The sequence below is a fragment of the Heterocephalus glaber genome, unplaced genomic scaffold (assembly GCF_053883595.1).
Source record: "Heterocephalus glaber isolate CG9 unplaced genomic scaffold, H.glaber_assembly_v1.0 deba00000943, whole genome shotgun sequence".
NCBI classification, from domain to species: domain Eukaryota; kingdom Metazoa; phylum Chordata; class Mammalia; order Rodentia; family Bathyergidae; genus Heterocephalus; species Heterocephalus glaber.
The window spans coordinates 7525591-7544294 of NW_028258175.1; the positions used below are offsets into that span (position 1 = coordinate 7525591).

Genomic DNA, 18704 nt, shown 5'->3' on the forward strand with positions numbered 1-18704 from the left:
GTGTAAATAAGGACGAAACGTATAACAGATAATGTGAAATAGGAAGAAAAGGGGCAAAGGGGAAGGAAGTGGGAGGGCTAAGGGAAAGGATAGAAGGGAATGGGATTAATATGAGAAAATGGAAAAATAGGAACAAAATCTTTGTAAATAGGGAGGACTGGAGGGGTTGAAGGGAGGGCTGGGCAAGGTTGAAAAATAAGAACCAAGAGAGACTATGTAAAGGTGCAAATTTCCAATGATGAATGTCATTATATTGTATACCTAAAATGTACCAATGATTAGAATGAATAATCGATAATGTAAAATAGGAAGAAAAGGTCCAAAGGGGTAGGGGTAGTGGGAGGCACAGGGGAAAGGAAAGAAGGGAAAGGAAAAAATGATGAGAAATGGAAAAAATGGAAATAAAGTCTTTGTAAATAGGGAAGGGTGGAGGGCGTGAAGGGAGGGCTAGGAATGGGGAAAAAATAAGAACCAAGATGCATTATATAAAGGTACAATTCCCAATGAGAAATGTAATTGTGTTGTATACCTACAATGTACCAATAAAAGAATTTAATACAAAAAAAAATATTGCTCCTGTTCTGAATATGGACAGAATTTATTTTCTCATCATTATTCCCTAAATAATGCCATATAACAACTATTCGTATACCACTTGCATTCAGAAGGATGTAAATAGGTTATATGAAAATATTGTGGCACTTTATATAAGGGACTTGAGCATTGAGGATTTATGTATCTGCAAGAGGTGGCAGGGCTGGGGTCCTGGAATAGTCTCCCATGGATACCCAGGTACAACTGTATTTTATAGTCTATCAACTAAAAGGAATATGCTACATTGCTAAGGAAATCTTTCCCTATTCCTGTGGCAACCATTGCCCTAGCTACTAGCTACAGAGCAGTGTGTTATCATTTTTCTATAAATAAATTTTTAGTTCACATTTGTATATAAATGAGCTTTTATTTAGAACTTCCAAGCCTTCTTTTCACTCATTTAGCAAAGCTTCCTTATGTTTATATTCACAGGTTGACAAAGCCATTGTCTTTGTTTTATTTTTATTTTTTTCTCAATGTACTATTATTAAAAGGCTCACTCAACTTGGATCTATCTAAATGTCCAAAATGGAACATGACATTAACATTGTATAGTCAGATAGTTAAAGGAACTATAATACTTTGTTCAAGAACATACTCATTGACAGTCTTACTTTTCCAAATTAAATTCATATTTGATATTTGAAAGTTATTTTAATCTGTATTAGCATAACTGGTAGAAGTCTCTGTATTTCTTATTTGTTTTATACTGCTAAATTCCAATTAATGTCACCCTGTAATTTTAGAGCTACGTGATCTGCAAGAAAAGCAGAGATTGAAAACACCCCCTCATGCACACACACAGAAAATCAAAATGAATTGAGAGAGCAGGCAGGGATCAGTAGATCTGGTTTCTCACTGTGGCTCTGGCTTGGAAAATTATCTTGGGCAAATCACGAAACCTCTTTAGACCGAACATCTTCATCTGATAATAGGGAGCTGGACTTTGTTTGGAAGCGTCATACTCCAAATCCATTCACTTTGATGCTGCTGCACCTTTAAACCACTGAGTTTTGATCCATGAGCTTTTGATTCTTTAGCATCTCTAGATCACTGATAGAAACTAAATTTGCTATTGTTGCTGTGTCTTAGTTAGTTACTTTTCCTGTTGCTGAGACGAAGTACCTGACACCCACAAGTTAAAATAGGACAGGTTTATTTCAGCTCACAGTTTGTAGAGGTTTCAGTTCATAGTCGGCTGACTCCAAGGCAAGGCAGCAGGCAGAGGAGCATCACAGAGGAGAAACAGTCCATGGCAGGGTAGGGCAGGCAGAAGGCAGGAAGCAGCCAGCCTGCCTTCTTTCTGTCCCTTTATATTCCATCCAGCCTGTAAGCCTATTGATTGGTGCCACCTATTGATTGGAAGCCACCGGTGGCTTCCATCACCTATACCCTTAATCCCACTATCACATCCTTAATCCACATTCACACAACCTAATTCAGCCACCTTTGAAAGTCCCCACCTTTGACCTCTTGAGGCTTTAGGGGGACATCTAGCTACAAGCTGTAACATTCTGTTATTGTTTTAAAATAACTCTAATCTGTTATCACTAAAACCATGATAACAGAAGTAAACAAAGCAAGAAAAATTAGCAAGAGTCATCTATTCTCCTATCTGCCTATTCCTATTGTCAGGAATAATATTAAATATTATAAATACTAGAGCCAGAAGATCAAGAACACAAACAAACCAGAGCTGACAACATTGCTGAATCCCCAGCCCAGCCTCCTCCTTCTCTGGGTGAGATATTAAGTCTTTAGACTTTAAGTGCAAAAAAATATATATATATATATACATATATATATATACACACATATATATATACATACATACACATGTATATATACATATATATACATATATGTATATATACACACATATATATATATGCCCACATAAATGTAGAGACATACAAATATTTTTTTTCCTTTTTTTAAGAGCAAAACATAAAGACGTAATAATTATACTTCTCTGCAACCCTAACATTATGGTGGACATATTTCATATCAGCCTTCATAGCTCATGAATCCATAGAATCACTTTTAGTGGTTGAAGCATGTTACACAGTTTATCTAATTATCTCCTTTAGGTTATCTTCAATTAATTTTTTTTTTTTTGGTACCGGGGATCGAACTTGGGTCCTTGCGCTTGCGAGGCAGGCGCCGGAACCACTGAGCTAAATCCCCAGCCCTCAATTAATATTTTTATAATTGTGGAAAATAAGAGCACATATCAAGTACTTACACGTTATGAATTGTTGATTATAAGAACTGTACAGCAGAAAGGAGGACATCTGCCCAAATGCCACAACAACAAAACTAGAAACTTACTTTTATGCATAAGAGCAATATAAAACTCCCCCAGGATATGCTTTGTGATTACCAGGACAGACAGGACCGACCACATTATCCACAGGAAGAGACCAGGGTATTCAGAGAAAAGGAGAGGCAACACTTGGTGGTTATAAACCAGCTAACTTTAAAAGGCTCATTGAAAAAGGGCATGGAAAACATGCATTTGAAAGAGATTCTGCTGCTTTTTTAGTGAAATGTTAAGAATCTATCAATTTTAGAGACTTTGGGTTTTTTTCTACCTACTGATAAGAAGACACCATCTTATTATGGAACAGCCACTTCTACTTCATTTTCAAAGCTGGCTGCACTGAACATATTTGCATTCCCAGGCATGGATGAAGGCTTTTTCTAGAGTAGAATCCTAGAAACTGAGTCCTATTTGCCCAGGGCCAGTTGGTGGCTGTTCCAGGCACACACCCGCAGAGGTCGGGAGTAGCAGATGAAGTTGGTCTCCGGTTGCACTGACACTCCCACCAGTCCTGAGGTCTCTCCCGCACCCTGTGCTGCCCCTCAGCCCCCAGCAGCTCCCAAAGTGGGGATCTGATCAAAGCTGGCCTTCCCAAGGCAGAAACACCTGTCTCAACAAACAAACAACCCCCCCACAAAATTTCTTTCCTTTTTTTGGTTTTTGTTTCAGAGTAGAAGCATGATAACAACAGTTCCTCTTTCAAAGCATGGTTTTCCAAAAAGTTTTCCACACATGTAAAGGTGGTTAAGACTGACAGGTTTTGCTATGTAGTACAGGCTGGTCTCGAACTTGCAGTGATCCTCCTGCCTCTGCCTCCCGAGTGCTGGGATTAGAGACATGCACCACCACTCCTGGCTTGAAACAAAATCTTTTCACCATCTTGACTCCACCTAAACCTGGTTATTTGTAATTTGCTTCCTCTCCCCAATTCCACTGGGACAGAATCTAATCAATTCACTCCCATAAGGAAGTTGACCACTGACAACCACTCATACCCTTGTCTACCTCCCTCCAGGTATTTTCCAGATTTTTCTGATTATTAGAATCACCTGTGCTGCTTGTTAAGCCTATAGTCCCAGGTCTATCCCCAGGAGAGTCTAATTTGGCAGCTTTCGGGTGGGACCCAGGAATCTGTGACATTAAGAAAAGCCCCATGTGATTCTTTTGATCAGGAAGCTGAGGAAACACTATTCTGACCGACAATAGTATTTCTGATGGCTGTAACAGAATAGAGATTATTCCTCAAGTTACACCATGAAGGTGAATCATAAATCAAGAACTGCAAATACTACACTGCTATCTGCATAGAGTGTGGGCATATAATTTACGTGTTATAGAATATAGACTGCAGACATCTACATATCTCAAAGAGCATGTGGATCAGGTTCCAGAAAATCCCGAGTTCTCAACTTGGCTCTGATACTCAATTATCAGAGCTTGGGCATGTTGTTTTCATGTTTCGCCATCTATAAACTGCTAAGTGCTACACAATATGGCATTCTTATCTACTCTCTTTAACACAGGAATTACGCTTCTAGAACTTTATGCTGAGGGTTACCCAGGAAAATGTTTAAAAATGTTCATCATATTGTTATAATGATGAAAAATTGGAAACCATATTAAGCCCATTGATAAGGAACAGTGAAGTAAGCACTGATTGAGCTAAACATTGAAAACTATGCAACCTTAAAAAATCACGGAGGGCCAGGGATTTAGCTCAGTGGTTCTGTCACCTGCCTCACAAGTACAAGGTCCTGAGTTCAATCCCTGGTACCAAAAGGAAAAAAAAAAATCATGGAGATCTTTACATGTGATATGGAAATGTCCTAAAATGTTGGAAGTGATAATGGCAGGTTTCAAAACAGTATTTAGGCTTCACTCTCAGATTTTTAAATTGAATGTGATATTGATATTGAGCAAGGTCTTTTAACTGAAGAGATTGTAAAAATGAGACTGGGTCAAATACTGTAAGCACACGCACTCCTGCCCAAGCCGAGCTTTGAGAGGTAGGGGAAGAAGGACTTCGACTGAACTGGGGTTTTGCTGAAGGAAGCCAGCACTGGTCAGGAGAGAGTGATCAGAACAAGGAAATTAGTGATTTTTAAGTTAACCAAGAGAAGGCGAGGCTAGTGGGCTTATTTAGGTTTCTTTCCCCCTTGGTAACAACTTCTCATCTCACACAACATTTCGCTTCTACAATTTTATGAGGATCTCATAACACATCCTTTAAAACATGCCATGCTACCAAGGGTAATAGTTTACAGCATCCAGTCAGGCATGGTGGCGAACGCGCACGCATTTGGGAGACTGAGCCAGGAGGATCACTGCGAGTTCGAGGCCAGCCTGGGCTACACAGTGAGCTCTAGGCCAGCCTAGGCTACATAGTAAGTAAGTTCAAGGTCAGCCTGAACTACAAAGTGAGACCTTGTCTCAAAAAAAAAAAAAAGTTCACAAGCACCCAGGAATTTGGTTTGTAATCTCATCCTCTGTCCCACTGTGGTGGCCCCTAATTCTTCTGATGTCTATAAAAAGTCTCTAAAGCTACTTATATAAACATCAGTAGTAACAAAATTATGGATCCCTTTTACTTTTCTCTGTATCCTTTCTTAAGTGTCTGCAGTTTTTGCAGCAAATGTAAACTTCTATACTTGGAAGTAAATAATGCTTCACTTAAAAAAGAAAAAAGTGCACATTGTCAGGGTGACTTACACAATGGCCAGGAGCTTAGAGGTTACTTAAAGGAAAGGTTTAGTGGTGTGAACAAATCACGTCCCTTCCTCACGTTCCCCTTTCACTCCACATTGGAGTTGTTAATATTTTACCCAAAAGACGATACTTTCCCCATTATTATGGGGGAACACCAATTCACTCACCTGGAGTCAGTTTCAGAGAACTCTGCTTTCACGCCTGATGTGCAGAAGCAGCAGAATATTCAAGGCAAGAATCAGGAAGGGCAGATGCCACTTCCTGCCCAAACCCCTCCCTCTCAGCTGAGCTGGGAGCTCGGGTGAAGACTCAGGTGCCCTCAGTTGCAAGAGGGTGGGGTCCCATCCTGCTTCTTGCTATAAGAGCACAGAGCAGCCCACCCTTTGCCTGGTGCCTTTCGCCATGGTGCTCAGGCAGAGAGGAGGTTCTGGGAGTCTCCCAAGCTGCCCTAGGGCAGCCTGGAGGTGAGTAGTTCTGGAGCTGGGAGCTTCTTTGCTTAAATTTGTTCTTAACTCCTTCTCCCATCCTCTTCTACATGTACAGGTCGTTTTATCTCTTCTTCACACTTGTGACTTCAGTGAATGCAGTGGACCGTCAACAGATGGTGAACCCTGCCTTCCCAGGTATGCCTGTTGAGTGAGGGAAATCCTCTTGGCAGAGACAACAGTGGCAGGCAGAGCGCCTTGCTGGCCAAGCAACCCACAGACAACGCACCCCTTTCTGTCCCTTGGTCGGGTCACTAGATCTTTCCTCTGCCTCTGGGTTTGCTATGGCAGCTACAGGAGAGGGGCTGCAGGAGCACTGCACTACTTTGCAACCCCCTCCCTCCACTGCTTCAAGTCTTACAGTGTCTACAGAACGATAAGCTTAACGTTAAGTCCCCATCTCTAGGGCCCGTAGTCTTCAGCGACAAACTTGTGCTTCAAGAAAGCATCAATGTAACAGGCAAAATCACAGCTGTTCCATTTGAAACTACAAGGTGGTGTTGTTTTTTTAAGACTTTCATGTGAGTCAAAGGTTGCAAAATGACAGATCTTTGGCAGAATTTGTTCTTAAGAAAAAATATGCCCTGGGGCTTACCTAGGATTTTGGGTTTTTTTTTCAGACTTCAATTTGAAGAACCTGTAGACAAAACTTTTATTCTTTAGTTCTCCACAGACCTATCATTCCCACCCTAGTCAGCTCCATTGCCAGGGCTCTGGCTTGGCTTCTAGAGGTTTGCTTTTTAACCCTGAATCAGACTTATTCTTGAAGTTTCAGAAGCCCTGTGTTTAATGGATACCTTCCTTCCAATTCTTGGCATATCATTTTGTAGTTTCTTTCTTACCAATTTATGAATTCTCTGAGGATGGGAGACAATCCTTGCCTCTCTCTATTGGTGTCCTTCCTTGATGGCTATTGGGGAGAAAGAGTCTCTCTCTACACATCTGTAGGAGTTATGCCTCTTGTAGCTCAAAAATATCCCAATTGCTTCCTTTGCTCTCCAGGTACTGTCACTTGCAATGAAAATGAACTAACAGTTGAGTTTTCAAGAAGTCTTGGCACCAAGAAGTGGCATGCATCTGTGGTGGGTAGGTAACATGTACTATCTCAGCTTGGTCCCACTTAGCAGAAAGGCCTTGGTTCAGGGCCAGCCCTGTTTGTCTGGTGCACAGAGAACTCAAATTTTGGAGCAACTGGGATCCAATTCCCCTGAGGCCAGGGAGGTCCCTATTTGCATGATGCCACCAAGAGTGGAAAAATCAGTGTTTCCTAGGAAATATCTTCTACTAGAGTCTCCTAGGAAGTTCTTGGCTGCAAGCCATAGCATCTCCAAACTTGAGTTATGGTACTCGTTTGGTCAAGAGTGAAGTGACCGGAGTACCTCGGAAGTGGACTGGCAGTCTTGGCTCAGTACCTCTGGCAGACTTGCTGAAAGGTACCCTCGGCCATCCCTTCGCTAACCTGCTCTGGCTTCTGTAGATCCCTTTGGTGATGAAATGCCGAACTGCACTTATGCCCTGGACTCAGAAAAGCTCACCCTGAAGGTCCCATATGAGACGTGTTCCAGGAGAGTGGTAAGTAATTATTTCTGTGGAGTGATTTGGGAAGTAATAAGCTAGTAGTTACTGTAGTCAACTTGGTGGCTAAGGATTTCGGTTTTGGTGTAGAGCAGTGGTTCCCAACCAGAGGTGTGCTTGTGTGTGTGTGCGTGTGTGTGTGTGGTGTGATTTTTAACTTGCCTGGAGGGCAACTGACAGTGCTGGGAGATATTTCTGGTTCTCCTAACTGGAAGTGGGGTGGAAGCTGCTACTGGCCTCTAGTGGGCACAAGCCAAAGAGGGTTGCTAATAGCTATGCTGCCCAGGGTAGTCCGACATTACAATGATCAGCCTGAAATGGCAAATGTTGAGAAGCCCTGGGTCTGAGTGGTTGAGCCTTTGAGCCCTAGCTCTGCTGCTATGTAGGTGTCACCCTCAGGCAAGTTCCCTAACCTTGCTAAGCTTCTATTTGCCTGTTGGAAAATAGGGATATTGGTAACTCTCCAAAGGTTAACTAAAGACCAATTACATTGTACAGATGAAGACTTGGTGCAGAACCTAGATTTTAAAAATGCTCCAATATGAGCTATTTTTTTTTCCTGCAAGGCCCATGTGAGATGGAAAGCTATTTTGATGCTAGCAAATGGAGAACCTGTCACCTAAAAACAGGTGTTAGAAAGCAAACAGTAGCTAAGCAATAAGTGTTGCCCAATCAACGCTGTTAGGAGTGATGAAGGCAAACTGTCACAGAAGTTCTCAAGCTTAGCCAGGTGTGGTGTACGTGGGAGCCTGAGGCAGGAGGATCTCCATGAATTGAGGCCAGCCTGGGCTACACAGTGAGACCATGTCTCAAGAAAACCAAAAAAATAATTTTTTTTTCAAGCTTTAGAATACAAAGAGTCACCTGGGTAGTTTGGAAAGTATGGATTTAATGAACTTGATATAGGTCTGGGGTGAGTCCTGGTATCTTCATGTTTAATAGGCCATGTCATTTGATCCTAATATAAGTATCCCTAATATAAGTATCCCGTGTAGCATAGGCAACTTCTTGCACTCTAAGTGATCTGGTCTGTAAAGGCCCTTTGTGAATGCCTAATGAAGTAATCACTGCCTATTGTGAAAATATCTAGGGACTAAAATTTCTACTCTAAACCTTCCCAGCCTCGTGGGACCAAGGGTGTGCAAACTACAGCCTGTGGGTGACCAAATCTATAGCCTTTAAAAAACTCATCAAACTAAGAATGGCTCTTCAAAGAGTATATTTTAAATTTTATGGATTATATTTGGCCCACAGAGTCTAAAACAGTCACTAACATTTAATAGAAGCTTGATAGACCTCTGCTTTCAGAGCTAACATCAAAGATACCTGCTGTGACCTGCACAGCATAGGGTCTGAATCTGGGGAGATTGGTGGGGGATGAAGAAAAATGAAAATGCCAAGATTATGCTTGAAAGCTGGGATCAAGTGGAGCCATAACCTGTTGGGAGCTGATGGCTGCCTGGAGTCCAGCACGCTCTTTATTTATAGTGTAAGACAAACAGGAAGAGAAGGCGGGGCGACTAGTGCTACGTGGCCTGGGCTGAACATAGTGTGATTGTCTTGTGATCAGGGCAGACGCAGGAAGGGAAAAGGAAGAAGGATACATAATGTAACTGTCTCCTGGGGCTGTGCCATCCAGGGTCTACAGTCTAGTCTATGGAGGAGAAAGGCAGTAGGGAGGAGCCAAAGGCTCAGTCCATGGCAGATAGCTGTGCCTGGCACAATGGCTGTTACTTAGATGCTCACCGGGCCTATTTGAATAACCTGGGTAAAGCCCTCATAACCATCTCTACTCAGTCAGGGCCACAATATCCAGACATGGGCTAAAATAAATATAAGAGAAATAGAAACATAAAAAACTAAGCTCTTTAATCCCTAATGCTCAAACTGCTCTCCCAACGAGTCTTTACCAGGCTATCCCAAAGAGCCGGTCTCCTGGCATAGAAACGAGAACTTGTAATATTGCCACTCTGTTGGGTCCGATGTTCTTCTGGAATTGCCTTTCCTACCAAGGTACCAGCATTTCACTCTGTTCTTCCTGTGCTGTTTTCACACAGCCTGGTGGGCACCAGCTGAACATCAGAATCCTAGATAACAGTGCTGCTTCAAGACCTGGGGACACCATACACCAGTTCTTCTGCCCAGCTGTGGAAGTAGAACTACACGAGCTTTCAGAATCTACAGTCTGTACAAAGGATTTCATTTCTGTAAGTAAATCAGACTGACTTCTCATGGCAAAGGTAGGGGAGATATGAGGGTGTTCTGGGAGCGGGGCTTAGAAATCAGATAGGACTTTAAGGCTGTGTTGCTCTGTGACTGATTTTATTTTTGTAGCCACACAGGATTTGTTTCCAAGTACAAAATGGAAGACTGATGACAGTCACCTGATAGGGTGTCCTAGGAATTGGCCCAGACTCTACAATATCTAGCATATCATGGCTAGTAATGGAAAGGGTTCACATGGTATCTGCAATCATATTAATGGTCACTTGACAACCAGAGTACCTACCATGCTCCAGGCCCTGTCCCAAAAGTTAGATTTAGCAAATGAGCAAAGCAGCCCAAGCACATTTCCATGAAGTTCATGGTCTGCTATGGCTAACGTTGACACTGGACAACCAATAGTAACATTTGTAATCTAACAATGTAAGTGCATGTCTGTAGATGTAGGAAGAGGCTGCACATTGAGGAGCCTAGTGTTTCAACTTGCATTTGGAAGGGAATTTAGATCCTCCAATTGCCTTTTGGCATCTGAAGCACAAAGAGATGAAATGACATCTAGCGCATAATGGGGCTTCATGACAGGCCTGGTGCTTTCCCTGCTGCCTCTCACTACCAGGATTCTCGGTGTAAAAACAGCATAGCAATTACGCTGGGTGTTTTCTGCTTACTGAGAGGTGGCATGATTTCAGATACTTTCTCCTTCAAATCAAAGCTTCATGTGATTTTTTTTTTTTCTTCCAGTTTTCCTTTCCACAAGTTCTTCGTGGCATGGCTGATGTCGGTGAGGTATGAAAGTAATCTTTAATTTACAAACCTTACTAACATTTAAATCTATTAAACCTGACATTTAACTTTAATCTGAAAACATCAGAGTATTATAGTCTCCTAATTGAGTGAGCACCAATCCTTTAAACAAGGTTTTTAATACTTAAAATTTTTTTTTAGAGGAATGAATCTGATAGGGGATGGATCATTGAGGTTGGTGATATTTCAAGAGCCCACAGTCTGACCCTGCAGGAGGCCCTAAGAGAAGGATTTAATCTCCTGATTGACAGCCAAAAGATGACCCTTCATGTGCCCATCAATGCCACTGGAGTAACTCACTATGTGGTAGGTGTGACAATCTTTTTGTGCCACTAAGTCACAAACCAGTATTCCTAAGTCTAAGTATTATCTGAACTATGGCTTCAAGTTAACTGGCAACATAATCCATTCGACAAGCCTATTAATCCCTCCTATGTGCCAAGAACTTCACTGGGTACTAAAGGTGTAACGGTAAACAAAACAGACAGTCTTTACCTCAATCTCTTCTCCCTTTTTCCTGTAAACTTGTATCTATGGCAACTGGAAGAACAAGGGCACTCCTAAAAGTCTTATGAATTAAGGTGTTGTGTTCGGGTTACATTTTCTTCTTTTATATTAAGTATTGGTATTTTCTGGGCCAACAGTGAAACACTACTTTAAATATATTACTGTGTTTAAGTACAGTCACGTGCTGCATAACAATGTTTAGGTCAGTGATGGACTACATAAGATTATGAGTGTAATCGTTAAGCCTATTTGTTGTAGCCATAGTAACACCATAACACAATGCATCACTCACATGTTTGTAGTGATACTGATGTAAACAAGCCTACTGCACTACCACTTGTATAAAAGTACAGCATAGTCATGTGCTTAAGTATGCAGCAGGCTATACAACCTCGGTTTGTACAAGTACTCCATGATCACACAGTGACAAAATTGTCCCTCTTATAAGTGAAGTGACAGCATTGCATAGGTCCTGGCACAGAAGTGCTCAAGCTTTGGCCACTTTGACAAGAATAGTCCTCTTTCACATGGAGCATAAACAGATCGCTGAGTTTTGAAAACATTCTGACTGCTGATATTCTATAAAATAGTCATGAAGGCCAGCCCTTTCTCTCATCTGCCTAGAAATAATTAGCTACACCAATCAATAACACTAGATTGCAGACATTAGAGGACAAGATCAGGACCAGATCACCTTCTGAACACTCACTGGACAAAATGTCTCCTCCATTCCTCTGGCACCTAAACAGTGCCTTGTGCCTGAGTGTATGCTTACCTTGACAATTCTTACTGTTAGAGATTTAAGCAAGCAACTGTCTTCAAAAACACTGCCTTGGGCCGGGGATTTAGCTCAGTGGTTTTGCCGCCTGCTTCGTAAGTGCAAGGACCCAAGTTCGATCCCCGGTACCAAAAAAAAAAAAAAAAACAACAAAAAACAAACCACTGTCTCTCCAGCAAGGCAACAGTCATCTCTACACGGCGCTTCTGAAGTTCTCACTGGTGTCTCCTGGGCAAAAGATTACCTTCTCCTCACAAGCTATTTGTGCAGCAGGTAAGGCCAGGGGGAGCTACACCTGCAGTAGAGGGGAAACTTTCTCCAGGGGCCTTACTCAAGGCTGGTAATGGTCATACTGTCAATCGTTCCTTCCAGATCTGTCTGTGATGTGTAATTCCACGCACATGACCCTCACCATACCAGAATTTCCTGGGAAGCTGACATCTATGAACGTTGAAAACAGGGACATCCCTATGAGCCAGCTGCAAGACAATGGGATCACCGTAGAAGCGGCAAATGGCTTGAGATTACACTTCAGCAAAACTCTTCTCAAAACCAAGGTATGTTCCTGTCAGCTCCTGAGCCAGGGGAAGCCTGACTTAAAGTATTCTCTTGTGGGTAATCTTGGTACCACTTTAGAAGACCTCTCTTGATCATCTTGCATAAATGAATTTTTAAGTAACTAGAGTTTTCTTAGCACCAAGAAGTCTTTTTAATCTCTGCAATGGAATTTTTCCTGTCTTTTTTTTTCTCAGTTCATTTGACAAGTACCAACTACTTGTCAACCATTTAATAAGAAATCTGTTATTCTGTTAAGAACAAGTTCTTATTCTAAGTTCTATTTGAGTCCAATTTTGACTGATGCAATTGCCATGGACACCAGAGAGTAATCTTAGGTCAGAGATTGTAATCGTATTTTATAGCATCTGTAGTCTTTCTGACTCAGACTAGGTTTGGCAGAGTGTCCCATTCTTTGGAATTTGATCATTAATTCAAGCTTTAGTGCTTAGGACAAAGAGCATGCAACTCTGGGTACCTCAGAGCATGAGTTTAAAGCGATACATTTCCTGCCTGGGAAAGTATCCTTATTTGAGGAAGTGATAGGGTTTCTCTTGTTGGTTTAGGAGGGAACCAGATAGTCCAGAGTACACCCTGCAGGTATTTAATGGACTTTCTTCCTGTCCCCTGTGACTGCCCTGGGCCCCAGATAGGCTGTGACCACTGACTGACATTCTTTTCTCATTTCAGTTCTCTGAAAAGTGCCTACTCAATCAGTTCTACTTACCTTTACTCAAGCTGGCCTTTTACTTTCAACTAGATACAGTGTTCATGGTGATTGATCCTGCGTGTCTCTGTGAGTCACCAGTTTCTATAGGTAAAGTGCTTTTGTTTTTTTTTTCTTATGGTGGGAAAATCTATGAAAGTTCAGGTTGATTATTGCTTATGACCTGAAGAAATTAAAGACTAGTCAGATAAAGCCTGGCAGCTATGAGGGGGCCCAAGCATGTTTCTAAAGCCTTCATGTAACTGATCTCAGTCTATCTGTCCTGTGTTCAGTTCATCTGGATATTTTGATTAGAGTCCTGAGCCTACCATTTTAGAGGGAATATAAAAGTTTTAGAACTTTTTCCTTTGAACACCTGCAAAGTCCATAAAAGGACTATTGAGTGGGTATTTCCTCTCGTCAGCATTGCCTCAGTGCTTCTGTTCACTCACAGTTGTATTGGGTTAAGCCAAATAACAAAAATTCTTGTCTCGCTCTCCCCTCAAACCACTTAGGATTTGTGAGTTCGAGTTGGGGATCCATTATCCAACATGCTTGGGACCAAAAGTTTCAGATTTCAGAGTTTTTCAGATTTCTGTAATATTTGCATAGATGTTACCAGTTGAGCATTCCTAATCTAAAAATCTGAAATGCTCCAAAATAAACTTTGAATATCGTGTCAGTACTCCGTCTATATTAAGGGACATGATCACACAAGGCACTGTTCTAAAAGCCATTCTAAGTTTGTCACTGGAGCCTATGGTTTTTCTCACTGGTTTCTTGCCCTGTATGGCCCTTCTTCCCATGACTCCTGGTTTCTCCTTCCCTTACAGTGAGTTTCTTTACCTCACTTATAACTCAAGCTGCGTATTCAGGTGTTTTTCCCCAACCAAAGACTTAGGACAAATTCTGGTGCCTCTTGCTGAAAATCATCACTGTTCCCTCATAACACAGGGCTGATGGATGACGGGTATCATTTGTCTCATTTCAGTTCTCTGAAAAATACCTATTCTGTCGAAGTGATTTTCTCTAAACCTTCACTGCTGTCTAGTTACAGGAGAGCTATGCACCCAAGATGGGTTTATGGACTTTGAGGTCTACAGCCACCAAACAAAACCAGCTCTCAACTTGGGTACCCTCAGAGTGGGGAACTCATCCTGCCAGCCTGTCTTCATAGCTCAGTCTGAGGAGCTGGTGCAGTTTCACATACCCCTGAATGGATGTGGAACAAAACACAAGGTTAGTACTGGCAGATGATAGGCAGTTAAGATTTCTTTTTTTTTTTTTTGGTATTGGAGATTGAACACGGGTCTTTGCGCTTGTGAGGCAGTCAGCAGAACCACTGAGCTAGATCCCCAGCCCAAGATTTCCTTTTGAATGAACTGTTAACTAATTTTCTCTAACATTTAAGTTTGAAGGCGATAAAGTCATCTATGAAAATGAAATACATGCTCTCTGGAAAGATCTTCCTCCAAGAAAAATATCAAGAGATAGTGAATTCAGGTGTGATACAGTTGCTATTCAATTTTCTTTTAAAGCTCCAGTTTAAATTCAAGGAATTTGTTAATCTAAAATTTTTATCACCCCTACACATCCTTGCAGAATGACAGTGAAGTGCTATTACTATAGGGATGACATGTTACTAAATGCCAACATCAAAAGTCTTCCTCCTCCAGTTGCCTCTGTGAAGCCAGGTCCACTTAAGTTGATCCTGCAAACTTACCCAGGTAAGATGTTGCAGCTTAAGATGTTTAAATACTCCTGGGGATTTTCCCCTAAAACAAACTTTCTGATGCTGGCAGACTAATGGAACAGTAGTGATGCTGAAGTATATGTAGTAATTATCACCTACTTCAATACTGAGGTTTCTGTTCCATTTCAGATCAGTCCTACCAACAACCTTACAAAGACAAGGAGTATCCTATAGTGAGATACCTCCGCCAACCAATCTACATGGAGGTCAGAGTCCTAAACAGGAATGATCCCAACATCAAACTGGTCTTGGATGACTGCTGGGCAACATCCACTATGGACCCAGCTTCTCAGCCTCAGTGGAATATTGTTTTGAATGGGTAGGTATTCTCTGGAAGACTGCCTAGCTGATCCATCAGGATTTGTCTGTGATAAAGAATAAATCTTTTTGGGTTTCAGGGAAATGTTTGGTTACAAAGGCCTTGAAATAGCCCTTGTTTTAGTCATCAGTCTTCAGATAGTCAGGTGGCTCATGGTGCTCTCCTGTTAGCCTGGAGTCTTACAGAATGAGATCGTCCTCTAAGGGAGTCTGGCTCTATTACTCTGTCAAGAGAAATGGTAGTTGCAGCCATTATCCACTGGCTGAGCATATACCATATGCTAGGCACTGTGCATTCTGCATGTATCATCTGAGCCTAGTTACCCTGCAGTGGAGACATTAGCCCTCTTGCTTCAGGAAGAATCTCAAGCTTGCTCCTCAGATAACTAGTCGAAAGAAATACTTAGTAATTAGTGCTGGGATTAGAATTCCCACTTGACTGTAGAACTGGGCATGACAATGTCAGGGACTTGCAAAGATATGCATAATCATAGGCATTTGTCTTCTCAGTTCTCCCTGCAGGGTCCTATCCAGGGGTCTGCACCTGCAGGGAACTGCACCTTAGCTTTCTTGACACTGTCAGGGAGTCTGTTGCTGTGCTCCTAACCCCTAGGTACACACCTGTCTCAGGACTATGCATAGCCAGTGCGTTTATGCAGCTCCTTCCTTTACCTCATTGAAGATGGTTGAGTAACCCTTCCCTAAGAGCCTACCTTGAACCTCCTTATCCCTTACCTCGGTCTCTTCCCTTGATATTTTCCACCTAGCACATTATCTTTAAGTTCTCTCCATCCCTGCTAACATGTAAAATAAAAGATAGCAGGGATTTTTCTACTCCTACCACTAACATATACTCCTGGGCATAATAGGCACCCATATTAGGGAAATGACCAAGCCAGTGTCTTCTGGAGTGATACACATACAACTTGTATTACTTGATGAACAAATAGGTATTTGTTTTAATACATAGTAGAAAAGAATCCAACTGCCATGTACAACTTATGGCTTCCTGAGTAGCATTGGATGGATCAAGTCATAAAGTAAAAGGTGCTGGTAGCAGGTAGACATGGCTGTGGTCCTGAAATTGACATGACTCAATTTGGACAAATATACATGTGGGGGAACCTGTGACTGATGTCTCTCCCTGGTGCTTGCTTCCTAGCTGTAAATACGACCTGGACAACTACCATACCACCTTCCATCCAGCTGGTTCCTCTGTGACCCATCCTTATCACTATCAGAGATTCGACGTGAAGACCTTTGCCTTTGCATCAGAGGCGCAGGTGCTTTCTACCCTGGTGAGTGATCCAGCAGCCACTTGAGGCAGGTTGAATGTGAGTGCTTGGGTTCAACCCAATTCTCTTCTGTCTCCAGGTCTACTTCCACTGCAGTGCTTTGGTGTGCAACCGGATCTCTCCCGACTCCCCTTTGTGTTCTGTGACTTGCCCTGCCACATCTAGGCACAGGAGAGGTAAAAATGCCAAATCACTGCTACTGAGGTTTTTACTCAGAGGAAGCTCCAGCCTTGCAGAATTGAAGGTTTTAAGGATGGATAATGACTCATCGTTAGTCCCCAGAACCCAGGAAAGCTTTCCTAGGCCCAGTCTGCTTTGACCTACGAGTCAGATGGGCAGGTTCTTGTCCAGCTCCCTCTGTGGAGGAGTGCTCTGAGAATCCATCCCGGTTTTATAGTAAAAGCTCAAACAACCTTGATTGTCTGTCTCCAGCCACAGGGGCCACTGAAGAGGAGAAAATTACAGTCAGCCTCCCAGGACCCATTCTCCTGTTGTCAGATGACCCTTCATTTAGAGGTACTGAGTTAAAGCCTAGGTTACTTACTGGAGTTTTTATCCCAAAGTTTAATAATTATGTATAACACATGCTCATGATGAATTAGTATAAAAGATGGTCTCCCTTCCCAGAGAGGCTTCTGTTGAGTCTTTTGTATCTCCTTCTAGAAATCCCCATTTAATATCAGTAGGAGCATATATTCTGCCTACTGATCTATTACTACTTGTTGTAACCATCTTCTATCTGTAGAGACCTATCTCACTGTTTAGCCATGTAGGACAGCATATGGCTGTGCCTTGGTTATGTTCCTCATTAACAGATATCTAGGTTATTTCTACTTTAATAACTAATGTCATATGGGATCCTTAATGCCATGTTAGATCTCTGAGAGGATTGTTGCCTACAACACAAATTCAGGATATGTTTCCGGTAGTACTGATAGGCCAAAAGGCATGAGTATCTTTTAATTTGCCACTGTCACACAAGTCTGTATTAGATTATGTTGCTGTTATCCTGCATCCTCACCCCCAGGTTATCTTAACCTTTGGGCCTGGAATGTGAAATTAAGCAGTCTTATCCTTGACACGTGAGATCATCCACCAGGGGGATGGCTAACCATATTGGTTAGCATCAGATGTAGTGCTAAACAGGCAGAAATTCAAAGGCCTTTCCTGGTGTGAGTCTGTCTGACTTGAGGCTGGAAAAGCAAGTGGGAATAGCAGAGGGAAGTCGATGTGGACCAGGAAAGGAGGAAGCTGGCTTACAGAATAAGGATATAGACTGCTGTAAAATTCCCAAAACAGTTTATTGAAGCTTAACTTTGTATAATTCTCTGGGGAGTCTTAATATGCAAGGCTGCAACTTAATCTTCAACTTGACCTTGCAACTTGAATGTCTGCTTCCTTTCCAGATGTCACAGACTCCAGAGGGCATGGGGTTTCTGGAGACAGTGCTTCAAAAGCAGTGGCTGCTGGGGCTGCCTTAGTGGGGGTCGCGGTATCTCTAGGATTTGTCCTTTACCTGCGTAAGAAAAGAACTGCGATGTTAAGTCACTAATTGAACTTGCCAATAAAGTTGAAGTAAACTCCTTGGATTCTACCTTCTTAAGATTATATAGCACTGAAGGATTCTTTTTCTTTTTTGTCTTGTTTTCTTGTTTTGGTGGTACTAGGGATTAAACTTGGGACTTTGCTCTTTTGAGGCAGGTGCCACACCACTGAGCTAAATCCCCAGTCCTGAAGGATTGTTTCTTTTAGTGATTTTCTAAACTGAATACCTAGCCACAATCCTCTGGAAAGGCTTTGGTTTATGTAGACATGAAGAGGGAGATTTATAAATTGGCCTCTTCTGACCCTTTAAAAAATATTCTTTGGGCCGGGGATTTATCTCAGTGGTTCTGCCGCCTGCCTCGCAAGTGCAAGGTCCGAAGTTTGATTCCTGGTACCAAAAAAATATATTCTTTAATATTTTATGCTCCTCCTCCTACCTTATTCTAGTTCATTAAGCCCATTGAGACTGCAAAAACATATCACTGGTCATTCGAGAGATGCAAATGAAAACAAGGCTGAGATTCCACTTCACTCCAG

At 42.0% G+C, this 18704-nt stretch overlaps 1 protein-coding gene across 2 annotated transcripts; it reads left to right on the forward strand.

Annotated features, from left to right (window-relative positions):
- Positions 1–5910: 5910 nt before the first annotated feature.
- Zp2 (zona pellucida glycoprotein 2) lies at positions 5911–18205 on the forward strand. Of its 2 annotated transcripts, none has more exons than XM_004855905.3 (18): positions 5911–6087; positions 6167–6246; positions 7111–7194; positions 7586–7680; positions 9741–9890; positions 10648–10692; positions 10852–11016; positions 12172–12268; positions 12368–12552; positions 13241–13367; positions 14308–14495; positions 14668–14759; positions 14859–14983; positions 15139–15328; positions 16490–16625; positions 16702–16798; positions 17055–17138; positions 18029–18205. In XM_004855905.3, the coding sequence occupies exons 1-18, from the start codon at positions 6026–6028 to the stop codon at positions 18172–18174; spliced, it is 2148 nt and encodes a 715-aa protein (XP_004855962.1). In that variant the 5' UTR covers positions 5911–6025; the 3' UTR covers positions 18175–18205. The 2 variants fall into 2 exon arrangements, with proteins under 2 accessions (XP_004855962.1, XP_021092957.1); XM_021237298.2 differs by having other exon boundaries at positions 14314–14495.
- Positions 18206–18704: the final 499 nt, after the last annotated feature.

Excerpts from the sequence above, each read along its gene's own strand:
- Zp2 (XM_004855905.3), top strand. The coding sequence starts at position 6,026 with ATGGTGCTCAGGCAGAGAGGAGGTTCTGGGAGTCTCCCAAGCTGCCCT. Across the intron at positions 7,681-9,740 it reads AGACGTGTTCCAGGAGAGTG|CCTGGTGGGCACCAGCTGAA; the intron begins GTAAGTAATTAT and ends GTTTTCACACAG. Across the intron at positions 13,368-14,307 it reads TGAGTCACCAGTTTCTATAG|TTACAGGAGAGCTATGCACC; the intron begins GTAAAGTGCTTT and ends ACTGCTGTCTAG.